This window comes from Falco cherrug, chromosome 9 (genome assembly GCF_023634085.1).
Source record: "Falco cherrug isolate bFalChe1 chromosome 9, bFalChe1.pri, whole genome shotgun sequence".
Lineage (NCBI taxonomy): Eukaryota > Metazoa > Chordata > Aves > Falconiformes > Falconidae > Falco > Falco cherrug.
The window spans coordinates 33870485-33896841 of record NC_073705.1 but is presented as its reverse complement, the minus strand read 5'-3'; the positions used below and the strand labels follow the sequence as shown (position 1 = coordinate 33896841).

Below are 26357 nucleotides of genomic sequence, written 5' to 3'. Positions count from 1 at the left end.
ACTCCAGTGTGAGGTGTTCTGCATCACAGGACCTAGGATATTTCTGGAGGGCCCCTTTTTCTATCATGATGAAACAGTCTACACCCAAGAACCATGGCCCAGAGGCTCAGCAGGATGCAGGAGGACACTAGCACGGATGAAGGGCAACTCACCTGCTACATGGCAGTGACAGGCTGGCAGGAGAGCTCACTTCAGTGAACTCTGTGGCAGACACACAGATAGGGTCATCTAAGGACTTTCAGTGAAGTATTTATCCATGCACAACAATCCTGCACCTCTGAAATCTTAAAAGGGAACATTTTTTGATCTATGTCACAGGCAAACTTGTTCAGCAGAATGTTCCCTTTCAGGGAACTCTTTCATCTCATCTTACCTCATCTCATCTCATGGGCTCGCAGTTCTCCTCAGCTGCAGTCAGAAATCAGAGTAATACTTGGCTAGGAAACTCCCAGTGTAACCCCCTTTGCAGTGAAAAGGAGGGTCCTCAGTGTGCAGGGAAGGGGGGAACTTTGCTGCAGAAACAATGAAGCTTGAGATGAGTCCCAACCTAAAGGGCTAAGCACGTTCACAGAGCAAAGATCAGACACCTTCCAGCATGGGCAACATGGTCTGCCTGTGGTTTCTTAAGGAATGGGAAGACAGGGGGAAAGGGCATTTTTTTCAGTTCCTGGCTTAGATTGCTGAAGCCAGTAAAATTCCTGCCGCTTACTTCCTTGTAGCCAAATAGGGTAGGCTGGTGTATGTTCACATGTAAATGCCACTCCTGAGACTGTGAAGTATGTTTGATGAAAGATGCTAAATCAGCACTAGAGGCTATTTATAGACAAGTCTGTAACCAAAGCCCTGGATCTGCACATTCCCAGTCTCTGGGGGAGTTCAGGTCAAATCTGAATTTTGTCGTCTCAGGCATGCATAAGCCTAACCAGCCACAGCTGCAGCCAGTGTTGAGGTTTTGTTAATGCAGAACAAAAATGCCCAGAGCTTTGGCTCCAGGACCACTTTTGTTTATCTGATCTCTTTTGAGAGCTGGAGCCTGCTTTTTGCATAAGAAGCAGATGGAGGAACAAAAAAGAGCGAAGGCCACAAAACCATTCTGGGTGAGTATTGTCTTGCCAGCTTGGGGAGCAGAGTGAGAGCAAGCTGGGCTCTTTGTCAGAGCCCCTGACTCCGCTAGGGAGGAGCACAGCTCCAGGAGAAGGGTTTTGGCTCCCATTAGCATCACAGCCGGTTGGAGCTGCCAAGGAGGGGGATGCCTAGCTTGGCCACCACACAGCTTCCACCTGCTCTGCCACCATGACTTCATGTGGCTACCGGACCCCCCAAAATCAGTGACCACCGTTTCTGCAGATGAGGCTCACATGGGCTCAGGGGGCTGCGTATGTGCAAGGACCAGCTTCCTTCCCCATTGCACACAGGGCTGTGGCTGCCATGCTGGGCAGACTGAGTGTGTAGCACAGCTCAGCAGCTTTGCAGCAGCCTTGATTACCCATAATTGCAGCCTGCTGGTGTTGGACATTTTTGTGGCCTACTCCTGTTGACCTTCTTGCCTGTCTTATGTTTCCAACAGCCCCCGCCCCACCCCCCCACCCCCACCCCCAGTCCTCAATGGGGCTCAAAGAGATACAGAGGAAGCATTACAAGCAGGGAGGGGAAAAAAACCCCTAGCTTCAGAGACAGTGAGGGAGAAGTGGTCTTATGACAGAGTCCCGTGTCCTTCAGGCAAGACTCCTAAAAATCAGTAGTTGTGTTTGAAGCCCAGTGACTCCAGTGTTTTCGTAAGTGTAGGATTTACCACAGACTTTCTCTTTGCTGAAGTCTTGAGCTCTAGCATCTTGCACAGCTTTTACTTTGTCTCTACGCATTAGACAACTTCTCTTCAAGGCAGCAGCAGTAATTTCAGATCCTGCCCCTTGTGTTAATCAATGTTTGAGCGCTGACTCCAATGGAATTTACTTGGCATTTCTACCCTGCTACCTGAAATCTAAAAGGGTTTCCAACAAACGATGGCTTACCTTTGAATTACGGAAAGACTGAAATGCTCAGGCTGGAAGGAGGAAACTGAGGCACAGAACAAACCCTTGTCTCTAGTCAAGTAATGTATCAGTAGCAACTCGGGGATGGGAATTCTGACATGAAACCCTGTGTTTTCCTCCTGACCATGAGATGGCCGAGCTGCTTAGAAACCAGGTACAGGCAAGTTTATCCCCTCTTAAAATGACCCCGCAATGAAATTCTCTGTAGTGTTTAACCAGTAAGCACTTTTATTGTTGATTTTGAATCCATTAAGACTACATTATGTTGGATTATAAAACTTTGGCTACATCTCCCACATTTGCATGCAGGCATTACATTTGCAAGGTTTTCTCAGAAAAATGGAGCAGGCGGATAAAATGCATAAAGGTTATATGATTATAACATGGAAGCGGCATGTCAGTTACAGAAATTTGTACCACATGTACCAGTAACAAACCCACACCCCCATGTAAAACTTCTTTGTCCCTTATAAATCCAACTGCTTCCTCTGTCCCTCATCTCCATGCCCTGGCTGTCAATCAGCCTGCATCCCCACTGTTTATGAAAACACATCTTTTTCTAAAAAAAGTTTAGTACAGTACATTTTTTCCCTTAAAAACTAAAACATTTCTCTTTCACTACCCCCTCCCTCCCCCCAAAATGAAAAATCTATCATAATCTACATATCTGTTCAAGCACTGTTATATGTTAGGAATCTCTATTGCATTACTCAAAAGTATCAGATCAGTAACAAACCTCTAAACAAACTAGGATGACCCAAAAATTCCCCTTGCTCTAAAACTACAGAGAACTGAAAACGCTATACTGCATTATCACACTTGCATGCATGTATCCTGAGCCACCTGTATTTATTTATTCACCTTAAGCCCCTTTTAATAAATAACTGTCCAGCAGTAACATCCAGAAGTGTGCTGTCTCCTCCAAATTAAACTCTATATTTACAGAAGTAGGGCTGTTTTCTCAGTGAAATGTGTAAAAAACAAACAAAAAAATAACAATAATAAAACCAGCAAACAATTAAAGAGAGAAAGCATATTACTGATCATGTTGCCTAAAGACCAACAGGAGTAAAAAGCATTAGGAGCAGCAGGTGCACATGCATTTGAACTGGTACAGTTCATGAAATAGTGTCATTCATTGTTATTCTCACTAATTCAGATGAGGAGCTGTTTCTTTTCCTTCCTTTCTTCCTTTTTTTTTCCATTTAGGACTGTCTGCTCTGCAGGCTACTCCCACAGATGGCAATACATGCACTGAGGTTGAAAGGTGGCCATAAATATGCTTTGACCAATATGGTTCTGTATCATATTTAAACACATGGGGTTTCCCTACCCGCTGCTTTGCACCTTGTGTCATTTCACATCTGTGCTAAGTGTGAGCCAAAGGTCTTCCAAATCCACATTTTTCTCTTGGATTTGGGGAAGCATTAGATACTCACTTTTTGCAGGTTTAAAATGATGCCTGCTATATGCTGGAAAACACAGGAGAATCATCCCACATGAGAACATTTCTTAGCAGTGTAACTACTGTAATTCCAGCTGACATACAAGCACACCAAAACATTGAAATATCAAGCCAGTTAGAGGGATTTTGTCCCTTCATTTATTTTGAGCCAGCTCTCAGCAGACAGACACCAGTATTACTGCCTTGGTTTCAGCTGGCCTACTTTGATTTATACCAGGTAAGGATCAAGCTCAACAGACAGTAAAATACTAACCAGTTTCTTCTACTGCATTGTTACAGTGCCTGAGATCACTGTGAACAGGTACATTTCTATACAACCAAAAGGCCTTTCTGTAGCCAGTGCAGCATATTCATCGCCCCCACCTTTGCAAAGGCAGTTCAGTTCAGGTTCACTTGCTCTTCTTTCCGCTTTATCAGTAAACTCAATCTGCAGTGCTCCCATCACAAAAGCTGCAGCCAAAACTAGTGTTACACATCAAACGCTTAATTTTATATAGTGAAAATGCTAGGAACTCCATTTATGCTGAATACAAATTTCCAATTCATGGTGGTTCCTGTTTTATCATACATGGCTCTGATCACCTGGAAGCCCAAACCACTTCTCACTGCACTTGCAAGTTATGCAGAAATTGTTAGTATCTGTTACCTCTGCAAGACTGGCTGTTCCAGCAAAGAATAATATTCCCCTCAACGGCAAACAACAGGCATGTTGGATGTGTGATTGTGAGAAGCCCCCCTAAGCCAACATCTCCATTCCCACTGGAAGTGAGTCAAATTCTACCAACATTAACATCAATGCAAATCTGCAACAACTCTACGGACCCCCTTCAAGATCTGTACAGGTGCAAGACAATAGAAAATCTGGTTCCCAGGCTTTGCATTAGCTAAAGTTTACTCCTGATCCATCAATTTGACTTTATTAGCAGATACTAATTCTGTACACAAGTTTTTCCTTGTATCATTAGACCATTTGTGAGCTGCACCATTGTTTCAATCTCATCACCACCTGCTGATCAGAAACTTGGCATCTAGAGAAGTGGTCTGCCCCACTCCCTCAAGCAGCTAAAGCTCAAATGCCATGTTTTGTCCTGGCAGAGGAATTGGTTTTATTATCCTCTGCCATTTCAATTCCTGGTTAGCATTTGTTGGCTAATTATTCTTAGACAGCCAGCATGAGAGGCTGGTACGTTCAACTGTACATACACATTACAAATGGTCTTAGACCCAGCAAGTTTATTTCACATAGGCGTCCATATAACCAAAATAAAGCCTGCCACCGACCTCTGTTTCTAAAGCTCCTTCCCCCACATCCAGGTCCCTACTCCCTCACTGCAGTCACCCAGTTTCTTTCACTAGTATTGAAAGTGGAGCTTCACCAGAATTGCAATGGAAAATTGGACATGTTTTAGTTTCACCTTTCAACTGAAAGAAACAGAGGTGAGTGAGTGACAACTGTGTGTTGTCGCACTGGCTGCAAAAGCCTTTCCATTCACAGGAGTGTTGCTCTCCAAGTAATTTTTGTAAAGGAAGAGAAACCAAACAAGACCGCACACAGTTCCCACATACAAACACAGACACACGCACACACATACACACACACTTCTCTCTCTTCCAAAAAGAAATCCACTCTTATGGGCCAAATTATGCAGACCCTATTCAAGTGACTAAAAAGAATGAGGATAGGGTTGACTGCATCCCAATTCTCCCTTCTGATCTCAATAAATTCATAGGTCAGCAAATTAATAGGGAATAAGGATGCTCCTCTTGACCTGCAGGAGATTTTAATGCATGCAGAAGCACTTTGCTGGCTCAGACCTAAATTAGGAACAGCTCCAAGGCCAGCTGGCACCCACAACTGGGATTCCACTACCTGCACCAATATACATGAGGTAAGAGCATAACTCAAGAGAGCAGAGCAGTGCAAGAGAAGGAGGCTCTGTGGTTCTTCTGCATACACACAGCATGTCACAGCGATCAGCATAGACCAATGACAGCTTGGTATGGCGTTCTGCAAGTGGGACATCCACTGGAAATAGTAAGCCTGATTTCTATTTGTACCAGTGCAACTTTATATGCCTGTAACAACCGCATGAAAAGCCCTTAAATCTGGAGTAACTGCATGATACAGTCAGTGTTTTATTTGGATTTATGTGCCAATAACTACTGTGATGTGCTACACACCCACACCTACACACAGATGGAGAAATAGGTATATGCTGTGTCATAATGCAACATAAACATCATTTCTACAACTACTCTAATAACACAGCCAGTGCCAAAGTGAACCAGCACAGGGATTTGCAGCCACCCTCTCCAATATGATAGGTGGTGGTGGTGAAAAAGCAAGCTCAGGTGTTATTTTGATTCATTAGGGAATGATCTGGGCACAACCCACTCAGGTGTTGCTTAGTGAACACTATTTATGGGCTGGCCCGCAGTCCCGCGTCATATATTCCCACATCTGTGTGGGTGCTCACATCACTTTCTGGTGACACACAGAATTGAGGTCATGGGCGCACAGTCAAAAGGTTTGGGAAATCCTCTAGTGAAACACTATATAAAACAGGGATAAAAGCTCATACTGACACTTCAGGCCATGCCTCTGAGCCACGGGTAGACTGCAATGTCAGGTGTTGGTGGGATCCGGGCTGCCTAAAGAAAGCGATACTCAGAGAGGAATTCATGTCTGAATCACAAAAGGATCTCGTTCTGGTTGGCAGCAAGATCAAAAGGAAATTTATCCAATTAAATAGCAATGAAATCAGTCCCTCAATGTTGCTGATAGAAGTAACACATGCTGTTTGCATATTACAGCATTTATGCTCAGATTGCATGTATATTTGCTCCATTTTGGCCCATGTTTTCTATAAATGAAAACTATACACCTTGCCAAAACGTTTTTTCTAAAAATTCCCCTGAACTTTGGGCAAATCTGTACCCAGTCTCATTCAAGGTTTGGGTTTCTAGAACCAGTATCTGGCCTTCAGTGGCTATCCTATGCAAAACAGTCGAAACATAAGCAGAGATGGCAGGCTCAAACCTGATTTTCTCAGGAGAAAAATGCACCCTTTTTCTGTGCTAGATTACTGCCTCTAGATAATTGGCACATAGTCTCATCTTACTTCATTATCGTTCTTATAAACTTTCATGGAAATTCCACTGCAGAACCAAAATCAGAAAGTTATCTTTGCAAGTATTGTTCCATATTAACATCTGGATGCAGTACTGTTGGGGAAAAGAAAGCAAATTCCTCAAAGAACTATGTTTAACCGACTTGCAGGTGGCAGCTATCAAAACAACTGATGCGCATGTACCAGCTAAAATTATTAATGAATGATCTGACATACCAAGTCAGACAAATGTCATATGTAAATAGATCTTCAAATGTCTACATACAAAAGCTGCTACTGTATCTAGATGAACATTTTGGTTTGTTTCTATACCCCATAGCTCTGAATCCTACCCACTGAATGTTTACTCAGCACGTGTGGTATAAATATATTCAAACACTAAAATTGACACTTGGCAATTTTTCATTTCTTTTTTCTTCTTTTTTTTTTGCTGACCAGCAACAAATTCTGATATCTTTAACTGTAAACCGATACTCAATAAATATGCCGTGCTCAGCAAAGAGACATGTTTTGTCAATCAGGATTTTGCCACACTCTAAGCTATGGGCTGTGGGGGTGGGCGCGAAGGAGGAGGTCCAGGAGGCGCTCGGGATGGGGGTGGTCCAGGAGGTGGCTGCCTGGAAGGGGGCTGAAGAGACACAGGAGGAGAAGGATTCCTTGGAGCATTGTTGAGAGGAACATCATTGCGCTGCGGCAGCTTTAGCGGTGGGCTGTAAGGGGCAGAGGTTCCATCTGATTTCACCCGAGTGAAGTTTATGCATCTTCCCTAAAGGGAAAGAAAAAATCATTACTCATAACAAGCAGATGTTTTGATTCAGCAGCAGCTAGCCAAAGGAACTAAAAGCAGAGGGGCCAGGCTGCACTCAGAAATTGTCATCCAGTACCGTTCACTGGGTCCTAGAAATAATATTCAGACCGTGCTGTACTAAAGGTCGGTGCTAGAAACCAATGCTGTCCTTGGGTTTCAGAATCCTGCCTACAGAGAACAGCCTAGGACTGGTTTAAACCAAAATGGACCTCAGTGTAACTCTGCTCACATGTGCCCCCTGCTCTGCTACTAGAGCTACACAGAATACGCCTAAAGCCACAGCTCCACCAAAGTCATGGCTGCCTTGGTGAGATCCCTCACGGACAAAGCTGTGCTTGAAAAAAACTGATAGCAGAGACAGGATTATATCAAAGGAACACCCTTAGCAAAGACACCTCCTGTAGCTTTCTTCTTCACAGTGATGCTAGCCTAGCTAGTGCCCATGCTTTGAGCACTACACTGCAATAACACATCTGCCTTCTGTGCTCTAACGTAGATGCGGCCTCCCTCACAAGCACCGACAAGGTGTGGGACTTGCACAGAGGACACTCCACTGACTGTATTTTCAGAACGGATGTGGGATGCAGGCAGGCAGAACCTGATGAGAGAACTGTGGATGGAGATTTTAGAAAAGTAGCAGCTTGGGTTTGAAAAAACAGCAAGCACTGAGGATGTCCTAGCCAACCAGGGGAAACACATCTGGATTTCCTTTAGCCAAAACCTTTTGCATAGGTTCCCACTAACCAAGTTCCAGACAGGAAGAGAGACAGACAGACCCAAAGACCACCTAGCCTTTCCTGTGGGGAGCAGCCAGAGGCTCCTGGGCACTTCAAAACTTACACGGCAGCCTCAGCCACACACCAAGATCTCTGCTGTCTGCTGTACTTGCTCCTCCACGTGACCTCTCAGTTTTGTTACAAACTGCCCCACTGTTTCTGTGGAGGCCTTACGAAATCCTGTAGACACAAACCTTGTGTGAGGAGATGCAACACTTGGCATCACTGTCTCCACCTTCTCACCTCAGGAGGTGGGAGGAGATGCTTATGCAAGAGCCCAGCTGCCACAAGCTTGGCAGAAACCTGCACCTGGAAGTCAAAAAGACCTCTTATCATCACATACAAAGGCTGGAGACTAAGACTGCCTGAAAATGCAGGAGGGACACTGCCAACAGCCCATTTACAGGAGCTGGGATGTGGTTTCCGAATAAGTAACTGTGGGCTGGAAAGTACCCATCCCATCAGTGATGAACTCCATTTGCAAGCCAGCACCTTTTCTTTTGTACGGCAAGCCTGGTTTGTTCCATGTAGCCATCATCCTAGTGAAAATGGCCTCTGTGGTTTAGCATGGAGGGGAATGTTACCTGTTTCTCCCTTTTCAAGGCAAACACTGTCTGGGGGGAAAAGGAAAAAAAACCCATTTAGTTTGTTTAAAAAATATCTGTCCCAGAAGGCATTTTCCCTCCATTGTTCTGAAAGATCCACAGAGCCACAATGCTGATGAGAGCCAGAGGTTTAGGTTGCATGCTGGCATCAACAAACCAAATTCAGGTGAAGATTACGTCAACATCCCCCAAGCAAAAGGCAGGAGAAGGACTCCAGATTTAGAAAAGCTTATCTCAGAGTTCAGCCGCTGTAGATCACGGTCCCCACAGCTACCAGTGGCTGTGATACCAGGGGAACACTGGAACCCACAGCAGTGACAGATCGCTGCCAGCTCAGTGCTGCCTGGCATGAGGAAAGTCAATCAAGAGAAGCTTGTATAAGCTCGAGAGCTCAGAAAATTATTCAATAAACTTACTAACTCCCAAAGGGCACCCACCCTACCCCTTCGGATCAGATGGCTCAGGGCTTCAAGAGCTCAGCTGCAGCTAAGAGTTGTTTGAATGGGCATGTTGGTGCCTGTACATGAAACGTACTCTGTAGTTCTGCCCCAGCTTTCACCATCACAATTCACCACTACACTTATACATCAGTGTCAATAAGTAGAATAAAATCCCTTTTCTAAAAATATAGGCTTGTTACAGCAGACTTAGGTTATGAACTAGGCTCAAGGCAATACTATACTGGGGCCAGAGCCCTTGCATGGAGGCAAAGGGCAAAAGTCAAGGTCTTGGTTACTTCTGCAACAAAGATAAACCACTGGATCAGAAAAACCAAGTTGACACTTTGCTCTGCCCCGTCATAGAACTCTAGTCCTCACCAGCATTGCAGTGGGCAGCCGTTCTTGTCAGCTCTGTCTTCTGCTGTGCTCCATTGTATTCAGAACTCATTTGGAAACTGAGCAGTATTTACTGTCATGCAATGAATGTTACAGATATATTTAACAACTGTACTGCAAATACATTTAAGAAAACTCAGCCTTGATATTTATAAAGTTATGAATTTAGAACAGCTAAATAATAACCCAGGACACACAAAAAAATAAAATGTTGGAGGTATTCAGATAAGATGCACTGTATGGGGAGGGAAAAAATTAAGAACAAAACTGTCTCCCTTATAGTAAATACAAAGCTGCAAACCCACCACTAGTGCTTTTGCCTACAAGCCTTTCCTGTGTCTCTGTTGTGTCTCTCTCCCAAACATCAATTCCAAATATATTCATAGTCTATAATCAAAGGGGATCCCATAAATCTGTTTGCATTACTTTCACTTCAGTTAAAGTGATAGGCGACGTCAAACTGCTGCCAGTTTCTGCCACACTCGCTGATTTGTCAGACAGATGGGTAATTTAAAGGCCATGCGCTGCATTGTGTCATGAAAAATACGGTTGGGCTGGGAGACTCTGACAGACAGAGGCTTGGATGATCGATGTATGTATTGTGACACTTCCTCACAAAAGATTATCGGTGTTAGCCTGCAATCTCATATATCAAAGACTTCTGGTGAATACTGGAGCAAATCCTCCTCAGCAATTCATGCAGCCATTGATAAAATGAGGCTGAACTCTTAGCCAGTGTTAGGATTAACAGCTGAAAGGGAAAAGGAAGAACAAAGGATAATAAATCATAGTTCATAGTTTAGACTTATTAAGTGTATTTCACCAAAGGATTTCTAGGTTGAAGAATTAAGTTCTCCACTCACCACATCTCCTAACAACAGTGCCACAGCTATTCTACCTAACATGCACATCCCTCCGGGGTTAGTTTATAAAAAAACCCATGATGTTTCTCAAATAAACATGCTAACCACAAGATTTTTAATATTCTGTGTTTGAAAGGATTAAGTAATTTCCTCTCCAACGACACATAAAGGCTTTTAAACCATAGAGAACATGGACAGAAATCAGGTTTCCTGCACACTCACCTACGCACTCCCCATAGAGGGATTCACAGGGATCAAGCGCCACCACCACTCTAGTAATGGTAACAGTATTTTTATTCCAGAAGCATGGTATACACTGACTGTTTTAGGGAAGGTGTCAGAGTTGCAAGGTGCAGTAATACCACAATGATCTCAGGCACAACAGCTGTTGGTAGCTGCTTTATTGTTTTCTAGGAAGCAGATGATCTACATAAATCCAGTTCTGTCTGCTTTCAGCCCCACTCCCAGTGCAGCATCCCTCAGATGGTGCGACCCACATTGAGTACTGTCATTCAGGCACCAACTGAAGGTCAGCAATGTGCCATATGGAGTTACGCCCTTGTGTTGTGCTCACATCTGCACAGTCTTCCTAAAGCACAATTATTTTGCCTCCCCATATGTCCATCCACTTGTTCGGCTCTTGTTATGCTGCTTGCCAAATTGGCTTTTCAAAAAGTACAAATACTGAAGCAGCGGGATCTGCCCTTGTCCTGACTCCAGCTTTTATCCCAGTGTAACAATCACATGTGCAATTTAGGCATTTTGTACTTCCAGGCAATGCCTCCTCGACCACCTAGGATGTGGTTTTTTGTGTCGTTTAAGGCGGGGAAGGAAGGGAGGAACCTCTTGAAAGCCACCATCTTATTTCTGGGCTACTTTCGTCACAGTGCTCAGTACATCACTCCCCAGTGCTTGTTGCCCCAAAATCTTTAGCTGCTACTCAGCAAGTTTTCAATGGAAAGGAACAACTGTTAAAAGGATCCAGGCAATTCAAAAAGTCTCTTCACCCATGATACTAAGAGCACTTCAGCAAAAAAAAATTTAAAAACCACCCCATTTACCAGTAGACGTCACTTTTCTCTGTTCATTTTCATACATACATTGGTGTTTACTTAACAAAATCAAATCCAGTTTCATCTCTGTGCATGCCAGAGTGTTTGTGCACACAAGGTATGTCTGTTTCTTAATTTTAGCTGCATTAGTTGACCTAAATAAAGACAGCCTTCCTATTACAAATTTTTCTGAGTTTTCATTCACTCTTGTTTTTGCTTATGAAGTCTCAGTGCTGCAACTCTGACAGCAGAGGCGGGTATCTGACTGGGGAAGAGTTGGCTTCACTTAAATATTTACTGCAATTTTTTTTTTTTTACTTTGTAAGAATATGATACTTGCTTTTACCTTTCAGAATGGATTAAAATAAAATGATTCGTTTAAAGTTTGAGCATAGCAATCCAAAACACTGGGCCACCAAACTAAAAAAATAAAGTGGCTCTCAGTCAAAAGTAGTACATTTAGGATGCTGAAATCTGTAATGAACGTAATTTCCTTGGGCTCAAATGAGCAGTCACCTTTCTCCCCAATTTTGTTTATGGATGTCACAGGGATGACTCTGCCAGATTGCTAGGGACATGGTTTGTCAGCATGTAGCTTCACTTCCTAAATATCTATGGGTAGTTCATTGTCAAAGCAGAGCTCTCAAACTCAAAAGAATAGGTTCAGGTTTTTAGGCTACCTACAAAACCACGAGAGTAAGCATCTACAAAAAGTCATAATCACTTTAGCTAAGTGAAGGTTTTGATACACACACCCAGAAACCAATGGGATCATTTTCAGATCAGTGACTTTTTCAAAAGCTGAAACTTGGAAAAATTAGAGGACAGGGTAATCCCTGTCCTCTAATATGGACCAAAAGTGTTCTAGCGGAAACACCTACACTGAGCATCCTGAAACAGCAACAGCATGGTAAACTTGTTTAGCATATGCATTTATGAATGAGGTAGATTATGGATACAGTAATTTTACAGAGGTGGTACAGAGTTCCCACTATTTGAGTTCCCTGGACAAGTGTCAGGATTAGGAGCTGACTCCTCAGGAGCCAGGATCTATGTGCATCAGCCTTTGCCAAAAGCTTCCTCACACTGCACTGCTTCATGCTGACTGTGCACTGAACATGTCACAGCTCATTAAAACCTTCACGGATTTCCTGGGAATTGCACTGATTACCGTGCAGCATACAGGCTAGAAATTAGTGAGCCACTGAAACAGTTTGTCACGTAAAACCTAAGCCTGCCCAGTTTTCAGGCACATTCAAGTAACTTTTACTAAATCCTACTCTTACATTTGGGACTCAGGTACTGGTTTGGTGTTGAAAAAGTACTGGAAATTTCAGAGATTCCCATATCAGTAGTTTGGTGGTTGATCATACTTTCAGGTCAATAAATATGTAATTTATAAGTAATTTCTAATGATATTATTTAACAATTAAATTTGAATCATAACCATTAATCATACTGTGGCTATTGCATTAATCATGAACAACTAATTTATTAACTGCAATTAATTTTTATATGTAGCCATTTTAAGTTATTAGGTCTCAAATCAAAACATTAAATATCATCAAAATAAAACATTTGTTTGCATCAGAACATGACTCTTTAAATACCTTCCAGTTTAATAAGTCCTTTCTTGTCAATAACAGCTTTCTGGGCATCTATTTGGCTATATCACTTAGCACTGATGCCTAAAATGATAGTAATACAAAACTATGAAGAGATTAAGAGAAAATGGGGTTGACTGAAGAGAGGAGTATTTCAGAAGTAAGGTTCAGTGAAGTGGCAATGTCCAACAAGGAGAATATAATTATTATTTTCTTTAGTGCTCCTTTTAAAAACGAGAATCAGTTCAGCCCACTCTTTATCCAGTGTATCATCTGGCCTCTAGAAGTAAATTTATCATTTCTGTTCCCTCCTCCTTTGATGCGGTTATTGAGGGGAAGGAAATCATTGCATTGTGGGCTGTGAATCACTCATAATGTAACAGTGAGACCCTATAATGGCCTTAGGTACATCAGATAATTTCAAATTGAGAATTACAAAACTATGAATGCAAATGCCCAAGGATGATCTAAGCAGCAGAAACCTCTGTTTACCGCACCGTGTGAGTGAGACGGGGCTGCCAAGGGCTGTAACTTACTGGATACACTCAGTGTCCTTCACACGGCAAAAGGAATTAGACTGAGCTTTAAGATGTGGGAGGTAACGTAACTTTAAACCGAACACATGTCCTGACCCAGAAAGGGGCAGTGATACTTCAAAGCAGATGAGGCACATGTGGAACCTTCGCACAATCCTCAAATACACTCTCATAAGCAAATTTTGTGCCTTTTACTTTTTAGCAATCAAACTAAACCGCCCAGAAGCCTCAGCCACTGGCTCACAGGTGCAGCACCAGGGAGACACAGCACATGAAGTTAATCCCTTCTTCGGAAACTCTGGTGCCCGAGTCGCAAAGGAGAAGACAGCTGCACAGGGCCGAGAGCAGAGCGCGCACTGACAGTGAGACACAGCCAAGCAATGCCTCAGGCTACTGATACGTTCAGAATAAAACCTGTTAGCTTAGCAGAGACATGGTTCATGCTGCTGCCCAGAAAGCCCAGGTGAGAGCCAAGCTGCCTGAGCCCCTCTCACAAAGGGGGACCAGCCTTGCTTCGTAGAGGGGCTGGGAGAAGAGACCCTTCAGAAGCCCAGTATGCCCTCAGACACCCTGGCTATGGGAGCCTGATAGCTGAAAAAATAGGATTTATGGAGTGGGGAAGGGAGGAGTGAGCACAGGAGCTCTTCTGACACCAAGTGTGCAGGGGATCCCCCTGTCCAGGGGATCCCCCAGGGGCTGAGGGAGGTATGTGGCCAGGGCAAACTCACTAAGAGGCCCATGGCATGACCACATAAAAACAGCAATAGAAGTTATCTTCTGGTTCACTTGCTGGCCAAGGGAAAAGTCAACAACAACCAAAAGTCTTCATTTTTCAGGTAAAAGTAGTATGTTACAGTAAGTTTCACTTGGGCTTGAAACACATACGTGGTTCAATTTGAAACACCTTTTCTGTCCAAAACTCAAAGACAAGATATTTCAAAACAAAACCTGAAAATATTGAGACTTTTTCAAGGGTATTTTTTCAACTTCAGCTAATTCCATTAACATGGAAAAATATTTACAGCCCATCTAAAAAAGCAGCTTTTAGCCAAAATGAAGATAGTCACGTGGAGAATGGTGTCCAAATCTACTAGGGAATGAAGATAGGAACTGTTTTGCAGTAATATTAATAGCTGCAGTATCTCAGGCTTCTTTACTGTGTACTGTATTACTACTGTAGCTTATTTAATCACAATACTGAGAGTTGAATACAACCAAGTATTGATAGGTTCCCACGACACATGTCTGCAGACACTGCTCCCCAGTTCACAGCCCCAGCTGTGCATGGCACTGCTTGAAACCAAGGACGGGTACTCTGGGAGCAGTCTATTCAGTTAGCTTTAAGACCAGTGCAGGAATACACTGAAAAGAAGACGGCTACTTCCAATTTACCCCTGCAGAAACCAGCCAATAATGAGGCATCTGAGGGAGGAATAGCTCAGTCAGGGTAATCAGCCTTTTAAGCTAGGGCCAGGACCCTTCAGCAAAATAAACTTTGTGCTGAATACATCCCCACCACCCAGCTCTCACGTGTCTGATACCACTTTTCCAGCTTAGGCGCAAAAGGAAAGTGATACAGAGACATGGAGCAGGTGACATGGAGAACCCATCCCAGTATTGAAGGCAGGGCTATTCAAATAATTTGTATCACACTCTATTCAGCAGGGAGCTACATGTTGATTCCAGCCCTGCCTTAGAAGGAAAAGGCAGCAATGGGCTGCAGATACCTCCTGAAAGAATGGCCAGAGTCACAAGATATCTTCCAGGAATGCACAAAACATCACATGTCTTGGACCTTGCTGAGATTGTGGCTGAAGTCACAAACAGTGCAGATCTGTAACAAAGCTTGTTGATTCTGAGCCCTAAAAGTGGCAAAGGGAACAGAAAAGGATAACCGTGGGCATAATCAAAGTTGAGGTCTATCAGGCGTACTTTCTACTCAGTAATGATATCAAAGTACAATCAGGACAGACCAAATCTCACCCAAACCTGAAGCAAATATCTTAACTGAAACCTGCACTCACAATGCATGATTTACTGCCTTCCTCTTTTCTGACAGCTTTTATAGATGAGGCTCCCAGAGCAGAGGAAGTGAGGAGAGCTACTGTCAGGTCATGCCATCTATGCAAGGTTATGCAGCAGCTTTGGGGAAAAAAAATATGGTATTTACAAGTTCAGGACTCGTGACTCACATCCCTTGTTTTACCACAGCACCACACATTTCCACACTTGAATGCTGACCAGACTAGAATGTGGTTCAAGAAAAGAACAGTGGTTGGTTTGCAAAAGAGTTTTCTCTTTCCTTTGGCGTTTTCAGGGAAAAGGAGATTGCATTTGTCCATCATCCGCAATAGGGAGGGCTTTGGAGCATAGCAACAAGAGCAACAAACATTTGCTGGGTGCAACAGACTCATCCTTGAGGTATTGGTGGCTTGCTGGGAGGAGCATATTAGACCACAAAGGACCATAACTGGTCTTACTCAAACTGTAATTAAGTCTCATCATGCTTTCCAGGGTGAATTATTTGATTGTCTCTTCAGGAGCAAGCTGGGATTATGGTGTGCACAGAGGAAAAGCACAATGTTCTTTACCCACCTAGGGTATAAGATAATGCTGGAGACTCATGAGATATTTCTGGTGAGAACAGTTATCATTTTTCCTTGCCACAGCCAAAAATGTAAAATCCTGGCCTACCACACAGTCAAGCTGCCTCTTTGTTTAGGGTCTGGAAACAGATACAAGTACCCCCAACCCATCCCTGGGTACCTGGCCCTTAAATGGTTCTGCTACTACCTAGAGCAAGTAGATGGTAAACCTCCACCAGTTCCTAGGTTGCTCTGGGCTTGTCTCACAACGATTTTCTTCTCCTGGGATGAGACTCATACAGTTCGTTATCATATTTACATATTTACAAGGCACAGAAAACCTCTTGTCCCCCAAAAGCTCCTATGTTAAGTTGGATGGAAGAGCTCCTTAGGACACAAGCACCTTACTGTTTCTAGGAGTGAACACACAGGGAAACAAGTACTAAAATCCTGACATGGAACTCTCCTTCCCATTTCAGGTATGCTACCAAGACCCAACACTCTATGCAAATATCTCGCTGCCATGTTTCTCCTATGCAGCTTGACCAGCCTACCAAGTACCAGCTCTGCATTCTGAAGTTACTCTTTTCCATGAGCACCCCATTGCCACCTCTCTCATACAAACTCTGTTATACACCCAGGTTTCAACTTACCAGAGACAGTGACCTGTTCCCCAGCAGTAGAAAAAAACCCAGGTACACCTCCTCTCATTTTTCAAAAGTCTGCTCCACTCAGAGTGCCCACCCAGCCTTTAGCACTGCAAGAAGGGACACTGCTCTCGGCAGGTCTCGCTTCAAAGTTTCTGTATACCCCACTCCTTAAAGTTACCAGCCACTGAAGACTGAAGTGCCTACCTGGGTAATTGCATTCCCTAGAAGAATCCCCAAAAGGAGGGGAAAAGAAGGAATATGTTTATGTGTGGGGAAAGAAAAAAAAAAAAGAAAGAAAAAAAAAAAGGCAGAAACATCTTAAACGCTGCAGAAACTGCCACTGTTGCTGCAAAGAGCGCAAAGTGTTTGCAGTCTTCTTCCAGGAACAGTTCCTATCCAAGACTAAAACTGGCATATAGAATTGGAGGATTTTATTATTAACTTAATGTTTATATTCAAAGCAAGATTAAGTTAAGACTAAGACTTAAGAGACATAGCTCATAAGCTCTTCAGGCTGCCTAGTATCTTTGCATTACTCACACAATGGCAGACACAGTGATTTGAGTTTTCTTCTGGTGCCACAACATGAACCACAGTAGTTTGTACAAGAACAAAGGCATCCAGAACCACAGCTCCTCTGTAGAAAGTAAGGATGCAATATCTTTTGATTTTTAGTTATCACTCTGTACAATAACTTTAGTATGAATAATAGCATTAATACATTATCTTACACTTTTTTATTTCTAGAGCTCAAACACCTTCAGAGGAAGGCCACAGCATTACATTCTGCATTTGGGCAATCTGATTCCTACACAGTTACTAGAAATACATAAGCAGGGAGTTAAGGAAGGCAGGGTAAATTAGTTTCGGGACCGTTACCCAATGCAGAAGACAATACAGGATGCACAGCTCCCAGCAACCCAACTGGAACAAGGCAATATGGGGTTCAGCACTGATTCCGGGGTGCTGCCAAGAAACAAATACATGTACTGGCCGCAGCACATCTGTTTCATTTGCATGTGCAAATCGTGGATCTGTACAGGCAGTCCAAGTAAGCAACTGCATATGCATTTGTGCACATCTCAAAAAAGATGTATCTTCATTTGTGGGTTTCCTCCTAAGCCCCAAGATAGTCATCTGACTCCAAGCCAGGCCTGCATGGCTTAGGCACACTGTACTCCCAGTACTATTGTGGAGCACCAGTGAAGTGCTGCCTGGAAAACTGTGATAACGAGCCTATTCCCCCAGTCGTGGACAGATCACTAGTTCTACCTGGGGGCAGACAGGCAGCATCTATCCCCAAACCCTATTTGTGAATTCTTCCTCCACATCAGAAATAACATGAGCCTCTTACAAGTGAGAGGTGATGCCAGTCCGTGGGCTTCTTGCCCAACAGGAAATTCATTAGTCACTGATTACATGTTTCCAGCTGCAGTGCTCGGCACATCCTGGGAACTGTGCGTTAGGACATGGGTCCCACACCAGGGAGCTTCCCCCCCCCACGCCATAAGCCTGCTACAGCAGGAATGAACCTCACAGATACTGGCGTCATTTGCAAAAAGTAAAAAATGAAGTAAACCAGGAGCTATGTGTGTCACATTTTCATTGCAAGTGACAAAGGGAGATCACCTGCTGTGGCAGGCAGAGCTCCCCTCTCTGATTTTTCACCAGCTTATGAAGGCAATTGGCTCCACAAAGGTTAAGCAAAGGGAGAAAAGCCCCAGAACCCAGCAGCAGCCACTGAAGGAGCTCAGTGCTGCTGTTCCAGCACCCCCTGTAGCTCTGCCAATTACTACTTGGGCGATGACAACACATCTCCAAGCTAGTGGCAGAGAAGCCTATTAAAGACCATTACTTGAAAATAAGTCACCAGAATGAGCTTCTAACAGCACTGCTACGTGGGCAGCTAGTGTGGAGTGACTGTCATCCTCGTGGGCTGCATTCAAACTGCTGCCCACCTGTAGGTAGCAGCCAGAAAGTAATTACTAGTAATTAATAATCCATAGGTTTGGTGTCCCTCCATTCATTTGAGGAGTCCCAAGTGCCTGGCAGGACTTAACTAAACCTCACAGCTGTATGGAATGTAAATACTGTGTTCTCATGATTATTTTGCAGCTGGGAAATCGAAGGCACATAGAAGTCATGGTAGCATTACAAGGAATCACTCAAAATTTGAGGGTAAACAGACCTTCTGAGCTTTAACAAACCTATCAGCTTAAGAGTGATTACCTTGAAAGGGATGCACAGACTAAGGAACCCAAATAGTCCTCATTTCGGAGGCTAGTGTTTAAAATCCCAGCTGCTGTGCCTTGTTCAAAGTCATGCAGTAAATCAGCAGTGAACACCTGAAAGAACCCAGAAGTCCTGGCTTCCAAAATGACCAGCAGCTCTTATTTTGTGAAATTTTTGGCTGCACAGCAGCCTTTTTACTTTCAATTTTGTAGAACGAAGAAGAAAAATAGGCTTTCAGTTTTTTGTACAACAGTCTGCTTCTAGTTCCCTTCCCCAGAAAAGGGCTTTGCATGTGCAAACCACAGGGCAGTACTGCTAAAGCATTGCTTTTTTCTAAGTAACGTCCCATGAGTACAAAAGGGTGATGGTGACAGCAAAATCCAGCCTACACTCTCACCCCTTCGCAGGTAATTTTCAGTGACAAGAATGAGATCACTTTCTAAAGCTTTAAAGTAAACAAGAGCAGTTCTCTCTGAGGGAAAAGTTATCTTTTTTTTTTCTTAGTTGAGGTTTTTGGTAAACCAAGCCTCTGAGAATTTCCTGTGACAGTATGCGTGGCAATGCTAAACGGAATGGATTGGCTGAAAGCAGCAACTAAGCAGACCATCTGAAAGAAGCATCTCACCTTCCTCTCTGCACATATTGGGGCTTTTAATGTTTACTTGCTGGCATTGGTAACAGCCCCACTTTTGATCCATGAGGCCAAGGGGAAGAGCTTGAAGTTCCATTTCGCAGAGACTACTGACAACCTGCCCCACCAGCTGCTGTGGTTTCTGAGAGACACTTCAAGATAGCCAGACATTATTATTTCCCAAGCTCTAATCTCCATGGCAGTCCCCTGCAAGCTCAGAACGACACCAACACAGTGATGGGGATGTCCTCAAGACAACCTGTCTTCAGCAATACATAGCTCACCAGGCCATGTGGCCACTCTGATATGTTCCCTGTTTCTGGACGAGTAGTGTCCCTGCCACACAGCTGTCAGTCCTTGTCTTGGGCCAAAAGAGTGTCTGCTGGTCTTCTAAGCCTCAAACTTCTGGGGGAAGAAGCAAAGAATGGCAGCCTGGCTCTAAGGGATCCATCACTGCAGCAGTTGCACAAATACCTATAAAGGCTTCACCTTTATACATTACTGCAAGGAAGAAAGATCAGCAATCCACCGCAGAACCACTAGCCCTTTTTCATTTCTTCACTCTTCCGCTGATGCTGTATGAGAGCTCAGCAAAAAGCCATCCTACAAATAGCAGCCTATCTGCTAATGATGGGGTAGAGCTAAGTGTATTTATTCCTTGTTGTCCCATCCTGGTGGAACAGAAGCTCCTGCTAGAGATGACCTGCAGACATCAAGTGAGTGGGGTCCTACGACACTTTACTGAGATACTTGCCAATCTAACAACCAATTTCAGTGGTGGTGCTGTGACATGATCTTGAGTAGAGACCAAGGGGAAAAGCTGCCTGCAGATCCAAGCCAAGCACCATGGGCACAGCTCCCAGGCAAAAAGGCATCAGGGCTTGTGCTTGGCTGTTCCAAAAAGTGCCTGTGATTTTCACAGCCAGTCCTATTAACACAGTCCTGCCTAATACTGATGGGTCATCCATCCCGAGATCCTTTTCTTGATCCACAGAACTCCGTGGAAGGCATTAGCCATGGCAGGGGAGCTCTCAGGAGTCTCAGCCAGCTCTGCAGGGAGGCCATAACTCAGGGCATGCTAGAGTGTGAGAAGAACAGGGGAAGGAGGCTGGTCACCAGCCCATTGCTCCCAGAGGGCAGGACTGCAGGGCACCAGTCTGTCTCATCACGGGGAGGTGCAGGGAAACAAGGACTGAGACAGATATCAAGGAGAGGAAGAAACCACAGAAGGGAATGGAAGGGAACGTGTAGGGCAGGAGTCCAAGGGAGGCACAGGTAAGGAAAAGAGCAGGCGGTTTGAGAAAGAGAATAGGATCATGACGAAGGAAGAAATAAAGATGGAGGATGGACAGCAGCCCTGCCCCCCAGAGCAAAGGGCAACAGAAATCCCCTTGCATCAATCAGCCCTGTATTCTTGCACACATGCTTCAGCCTGAATTTGCACTGCAAGGCTCACAAACACTTTGGAATGGGCCTCACCACATGAAGACACAAAAAACATATGAACAGTGCCATTTTTAACTTTACTTCATGATGGGAGTGGGGGAGAAGTCACGATTTGAAAACATGGGGTAGCAATACCGCCTTTGCTGTATGGTTTGCAGACCCAAAAAGAAGAGGGCTGTGTTGTGGGGGAAGATGCTGAACAGCTCTGAAAAAGTCTAACAGACTTTTGCTTCTTTGTGACATAACCAGACACATTGGTGAACATACCAAAACCATTAACATATTTTGTTTTCCACCAAAACTATCACAGATAAAATTTTCCTACAAGTATTTTTCAGATTTTTTGCGAGAGAAAGCTCAGTACTCACTACAGAAAACCACAGTACTCATTTTCAAATTATGAACAAAATTACAATTTTCAGAAGTTTTAAAGAATGTTTTAATGCCAAAAAAAAATTCTCCTTTGTCATCTTTCCCCTATCCCAAAGCTTTGTGAAAAAAATTTTTCTCCCTGTACTGTGGATATTCTTATCTCTATAATTAGTACTTTCATTATGCAGAAAAAAAAGTGTTTTGCTATAACTTCTCCCAATGGCTACAAAAAGCAAACATATGCCCAAGTGAAGCAATAAAAATGGAAAATGAAAACTGTTTGGTTTCTCTTTCAATGGAGGTAAACTGTGAAACAGAAATTTGGAAAATGTAACTTCAGTGAGTTATCTTGTTCCAGTGGGAAACAACCTCTATCTCTTGCAATCCCTGAAAATGTAAAGATAATAATTTGACTGATTCTGGGAAATTCAGAGATAGGAATTTTCTGAGTTATGAATCTAAATGCCACTCTCAAAACAGTGTTAAATTGTGTTCCTTTGCTTTTCCTGAACAACCAAGACAGCTATGAAATTACCTTCAAGCAAACGATACAAGGCAAACTATAAAACCCAAAGAACCCTTCCCCCTGCTCCCCCAAATCTCTCAAAACCCCACACAGGAAAGCAATCCCTCTCCAAGATCACCGCATAGGCACTGGCCTCTGGATGGCACAGTCTGGAAGAACACCATGCACTGAGGCATGTTGGGCTGTACTTTCATGTCTACCTACCCAACAGTAAACCAAAACCCACTGACTGTGCAGAAGTGTCCTTGTCCCTGCTGGGGATGAGTGGAGCAGAGCTGTGGGCTTGCTCCTGGGGCTGCATGAACGATTTCCCCATTCTTCAGCCAGAAAGTAAGTGTGTGCACGTGTGCATATACTCCTATATACTTAATGTGTACGTTCATGTATATTTATACACTTATCCCCCACCAAAAGCATAAGGAGCCAATTCTCCACTGAGAGACTGCTACTAGAAAAGTCAACCAAACAATAAATAATAACCTTGATCTTTCCTGTGCTAGCTTTCTTCATGAAATACAGGCCTGTGATGTCTTTTTTTTTTTCTTTTTCCGAACAGCACAAGGATGTCTAGTCATTTTTTGTTTCACTTTCAGTATTCTTCAGCTTTAGTTAATTTCACAGGCCAGGGAACAGAGATGATCCTATTCTTCCACAGAATCTAGCTCAATAGGATTCTTTCCACCCTATTTCCCAGATGTACATTTGATTTTTCTAATGTTCTCCCTGATACAATAATCCTTCAGCTCACTCTCTTTTACATTGCCTCTTTTGAGCCCCTTGCCCTCCCTGCAGCAGCGCTGGAAGGCGAGGAACTGAGGATCCCTGTTCAGAGCCAGCCCCCTGCATGTGCCTTGACTGCGCAGGCTAACAGAGGCTCTGTTGTGCTCTGCACTGATAGAAATGTACCAACCGAGGGAGTGAAAGGCAGAGGATAGATTTGTATTATACAACGTTAGCGCTATCAAAATACAGCTGGGCCTAAAGAGCCTATTCAGAAGCTCTAGATCGTGCTTAAAAAGTAAATAAGGTGTCTTGAGCACAGCTGCCTCGAAAATGCAGCTTAGTGCAACAGTTAAGACCACCTTACAAAGTAGCATAGGAAGCCGAGTTTGTTCTCTTAGTTTCCTTAGGCACCAAAAGAAAATTGGAAGAGACTGACCTTCAAATACTGAAGCTGCATGCTTGGTTAATAGCTAGACAAATGGCATAATGGTATTTTGCCAAAAGCCAGAGGGATGCAACATATTTGCCCAGGTGATTCAAGTTCGGGCTACTTTTAAAATCTGTTATTAGGTGTGAAAGTCACCCAACCAAACAAGCCCAGCACAAGGGCCTCTGCACCGCTCCTACCCTGCAAAAACACTTTATGGCCCCTACTGCTGTAACTCTATAACTCTCTCCTGAGAGTAAAGGTGATGACTCTGGCTGGAGAAGGGCCACAGTGGCGAGAAAGCTGCTGCCATCTCTGCCCAGTCCTTATGTTTCAAAGAGCCATAACCAAAAGCCAAATCTGAAAGTGTAACAGCACTCAATACTTATGATAGAACAGTTGGGGTTGGAAGGGACCTCTGGACACCATCTAGGCCAACCCCCTGCCAAAGCAGGTTCACCTACAGCAGGTTGCACAGCACCAAGTCTCAGCAGGTTTTGAATGTCTTCAGGGAAGAAGACTCCACAGCCTCTCTGGGCAGCCTGTGACAGGGCTCTGTCACCCTCAAAGTGAAGACGTTCTTCCCCATATTCAGAAGGAGCTTCCCGTGTTGCAGTTTGTGCCCGCTGCCCCTTGTCCTGTCGCTGGGCACCACTGAAAAGAGCCTGGCCCCGTCCTCTTGGCACCTGCCCTCAAGATATTTGTAGACATTGACAGGTCCCCTCTCAGTCTTCTCCAGGCTGAGCAGGCCCAGCTCTCCCAGCCTTTCGTCACAAGGGAGATGCCCCGGTCCCCTCACTGCCTTTGCAGCCCTGCGCTGGGCCCTCCCCAGCAGTTCCCTGTCCCTCTTGGACTGGGGAGCCCAGCGCTGGACACAGCACTCCAGCTGCAGCCTCCCCAGCGCAGAGCAGAGGGGCAGGATCACCTCCCTCGACCTGCTGGCCATGCTCCTCCTAATGCACCCCAGGGTCCTTCTGGCTGCCTTGGCCACCAGGGCACACTGCTGGCTCGTGGGCAACTTGCTGTCCACCAGCACTCCCACGTCCTTCTCTGCAGAGCTGCCTCCCAGCAGGCCAGCCCCAGCCCGTACCGGTGCATGGGGTTGTTCCTCCCCAGGTGCAGACCCTACACTTGCCTTTGCTGGACTTCATCAGGTTCCTCTCTGCCCGGCTCTCCAGCCTGTCCCGGTCTCACTGAACGGCAGCGCAGCCTCCTGGTGTATCAGCCACTCCTCCCAGCTCTGTGTCACCTGCAAACGCTCTGAGGGTAGCTCTGTCCCTTCATCCTGGTCACTGATGAGTAAGTTGAACAGGACTGGGCCCAGTACTGACCCCTGGGGAACACCGCTAGCTACGGGCCTCCAGCTACGCTCTGTGCTGCTGGTCACAACCCTCTGAGCTGTGACAATCAGCCAGTTCTTAGTCCACCTCACTTGTCTCCTCATCTAACCCACACTTCCTCAGTTTACGTGTAAGGGTGTTATGGGAGACAGTGTCAAAAGCCTTGCTGAGGTCAAGATAGACAACATCCACTGCTGTCCCCTCATCTACCCAGCCAGTCATTCCATCCTAGAAGGTTATCAGGTTGGTCAGGCCTTTTCTCTTTGGTAAATCCATGTTGACTGGTCCTGATAACCTTCTTCCCCTCCATATGCTTAGAGATGACCTCCAGGATGAGCTGTTCCATCACCTTTCCAGGGATGGAGATGAGGCTGACCAGCCTGTAGTTTCCTGGGTCCTCCTTCTTGCCCTTTCTGAAGGCTGGAGTGACACTGGCTTTCCTCCAGTCCTCAGGTACCTCTCCTGTTCTCCACGCCCTTTCAAAGATGATGGAGAGTGGCTTGGCAATAACACCTGCCGGCTCCCTCAGCACTCAGGGGTGCATCCCATCGGGCCCCATGGATTTGTGGGTGTCGGGTTTGCTCAAGTGATCTCTAACATGATCCTCCTCGACCAAGGGAAAGCCTGCCTTTATGGATTTATCCCCCCCGAAAAACAAGATAGGGACAACCATAACAGTGCCAGGCTCTCATGGGCAAATTGAGAGGCCTCTGAACTAAGCATTACAAGTGGCCAAGGGGCAGCACACAGACATGTCTGTGGCTCTGAAAGGCACAGACCCCCTGCTTCCTCCCCAGAGAAATCTACTCCTGACCTATGTTTGGCCAATAGACTTTAACAAGGCAGGAGATACTTTCTACTTACGTATAGGATATGACTGAGAAATATGTCCGTGCACAGAATTCTACAGAAACTTTGTTCTTCATTGACTTTGCTATGATTTTTTTCTTCATCATCAGTTCATGATTTCTCTCACTAATCACTTAACACTATCAGTAAGTCTGAGAAGCTTTTTTATGAATTTGGGTAGGAAGGATAATTACTGTTGTAGAACAACTACTGCATAGTAAATTCAAAACAAGCAGTCCCCAGAACCCACAAAGAACCTATCCTTTAACTTCAACACATGTGCCTATTAAAAAAAGGCTAAGAACTTATATGGCAGCAAATGGTCTCATATGTTACTGTGGCTGGCCAGCTTCTCCCTCAGCCTGCTCAAATCATCACAGGGGAGACATTGCTGTTGACCTCTTGGGGCAATACTTTTAAACAGATGCCACAGCAAACAGTTTACCTCATTTTGAAATCTCTGGTTCTCATGACAAATTTTTAGCCTTAAGTTACTGTGAAAAGAGACAAGCTAACCCCCCCCCCCCAAAAAAAAAAAAAAAAATTAAAAAAAGAGAGATGGAGGAAAAAAAAAGGTGGTTGGGAGAGAAGAGCATTGCTGCTCCTAACAGAGAAGTGACATGCCAGTGTGTTTGTGACACCTTACCTTATCCCCTGGCTGTGGTCTCATAAGAGAGACTTGATCATAGCCTCGTCGAACCAAAGCCCACAGTGCATCAAGTTTGCCCTAGAATTAAAAGAAAAACCCAAACAAACAAATTAAAAAAAAAAAAACATTCACCACTCAACAACAAGACATGACCCAGAAAGATCCAGCCTTTCTGTATTAAACGGCCTGCACAAACATTGCTCCTGTGTCCTTGCGTT

At 44.4% G+C, this 26357-nt stretch overlaps 1 protein-coding gene across 1 annotated transcript in view; it reads right to left on the bottom strand.

The window, feature by feature from the left end:
• Window positions 1-2238: 2238 nt before the first annotated feature.
• ANTXRL (ANTXR like) overlaps window positions 2239-26357 on the bottom strand; it is a 64528-nt gene continuing 40409 nt past the window's right edge. The window contains exons 17-18 of the mRNA XM_005446269.3: window positions 26137-26217; window positions 2239-7395 (exon numbers count right to left, since the gene is read on the bottom strand). Coding sequence (XP_005446326.1) covers window positions 7165-7395; window positions 26137-26217 — 312 coding nt within the window. The 3' untranslated portion in view covers window positions 2239-7164. The remainder of the gene's footprint in view (window positions 7396-26136; window positions 26218-26357) is intronic.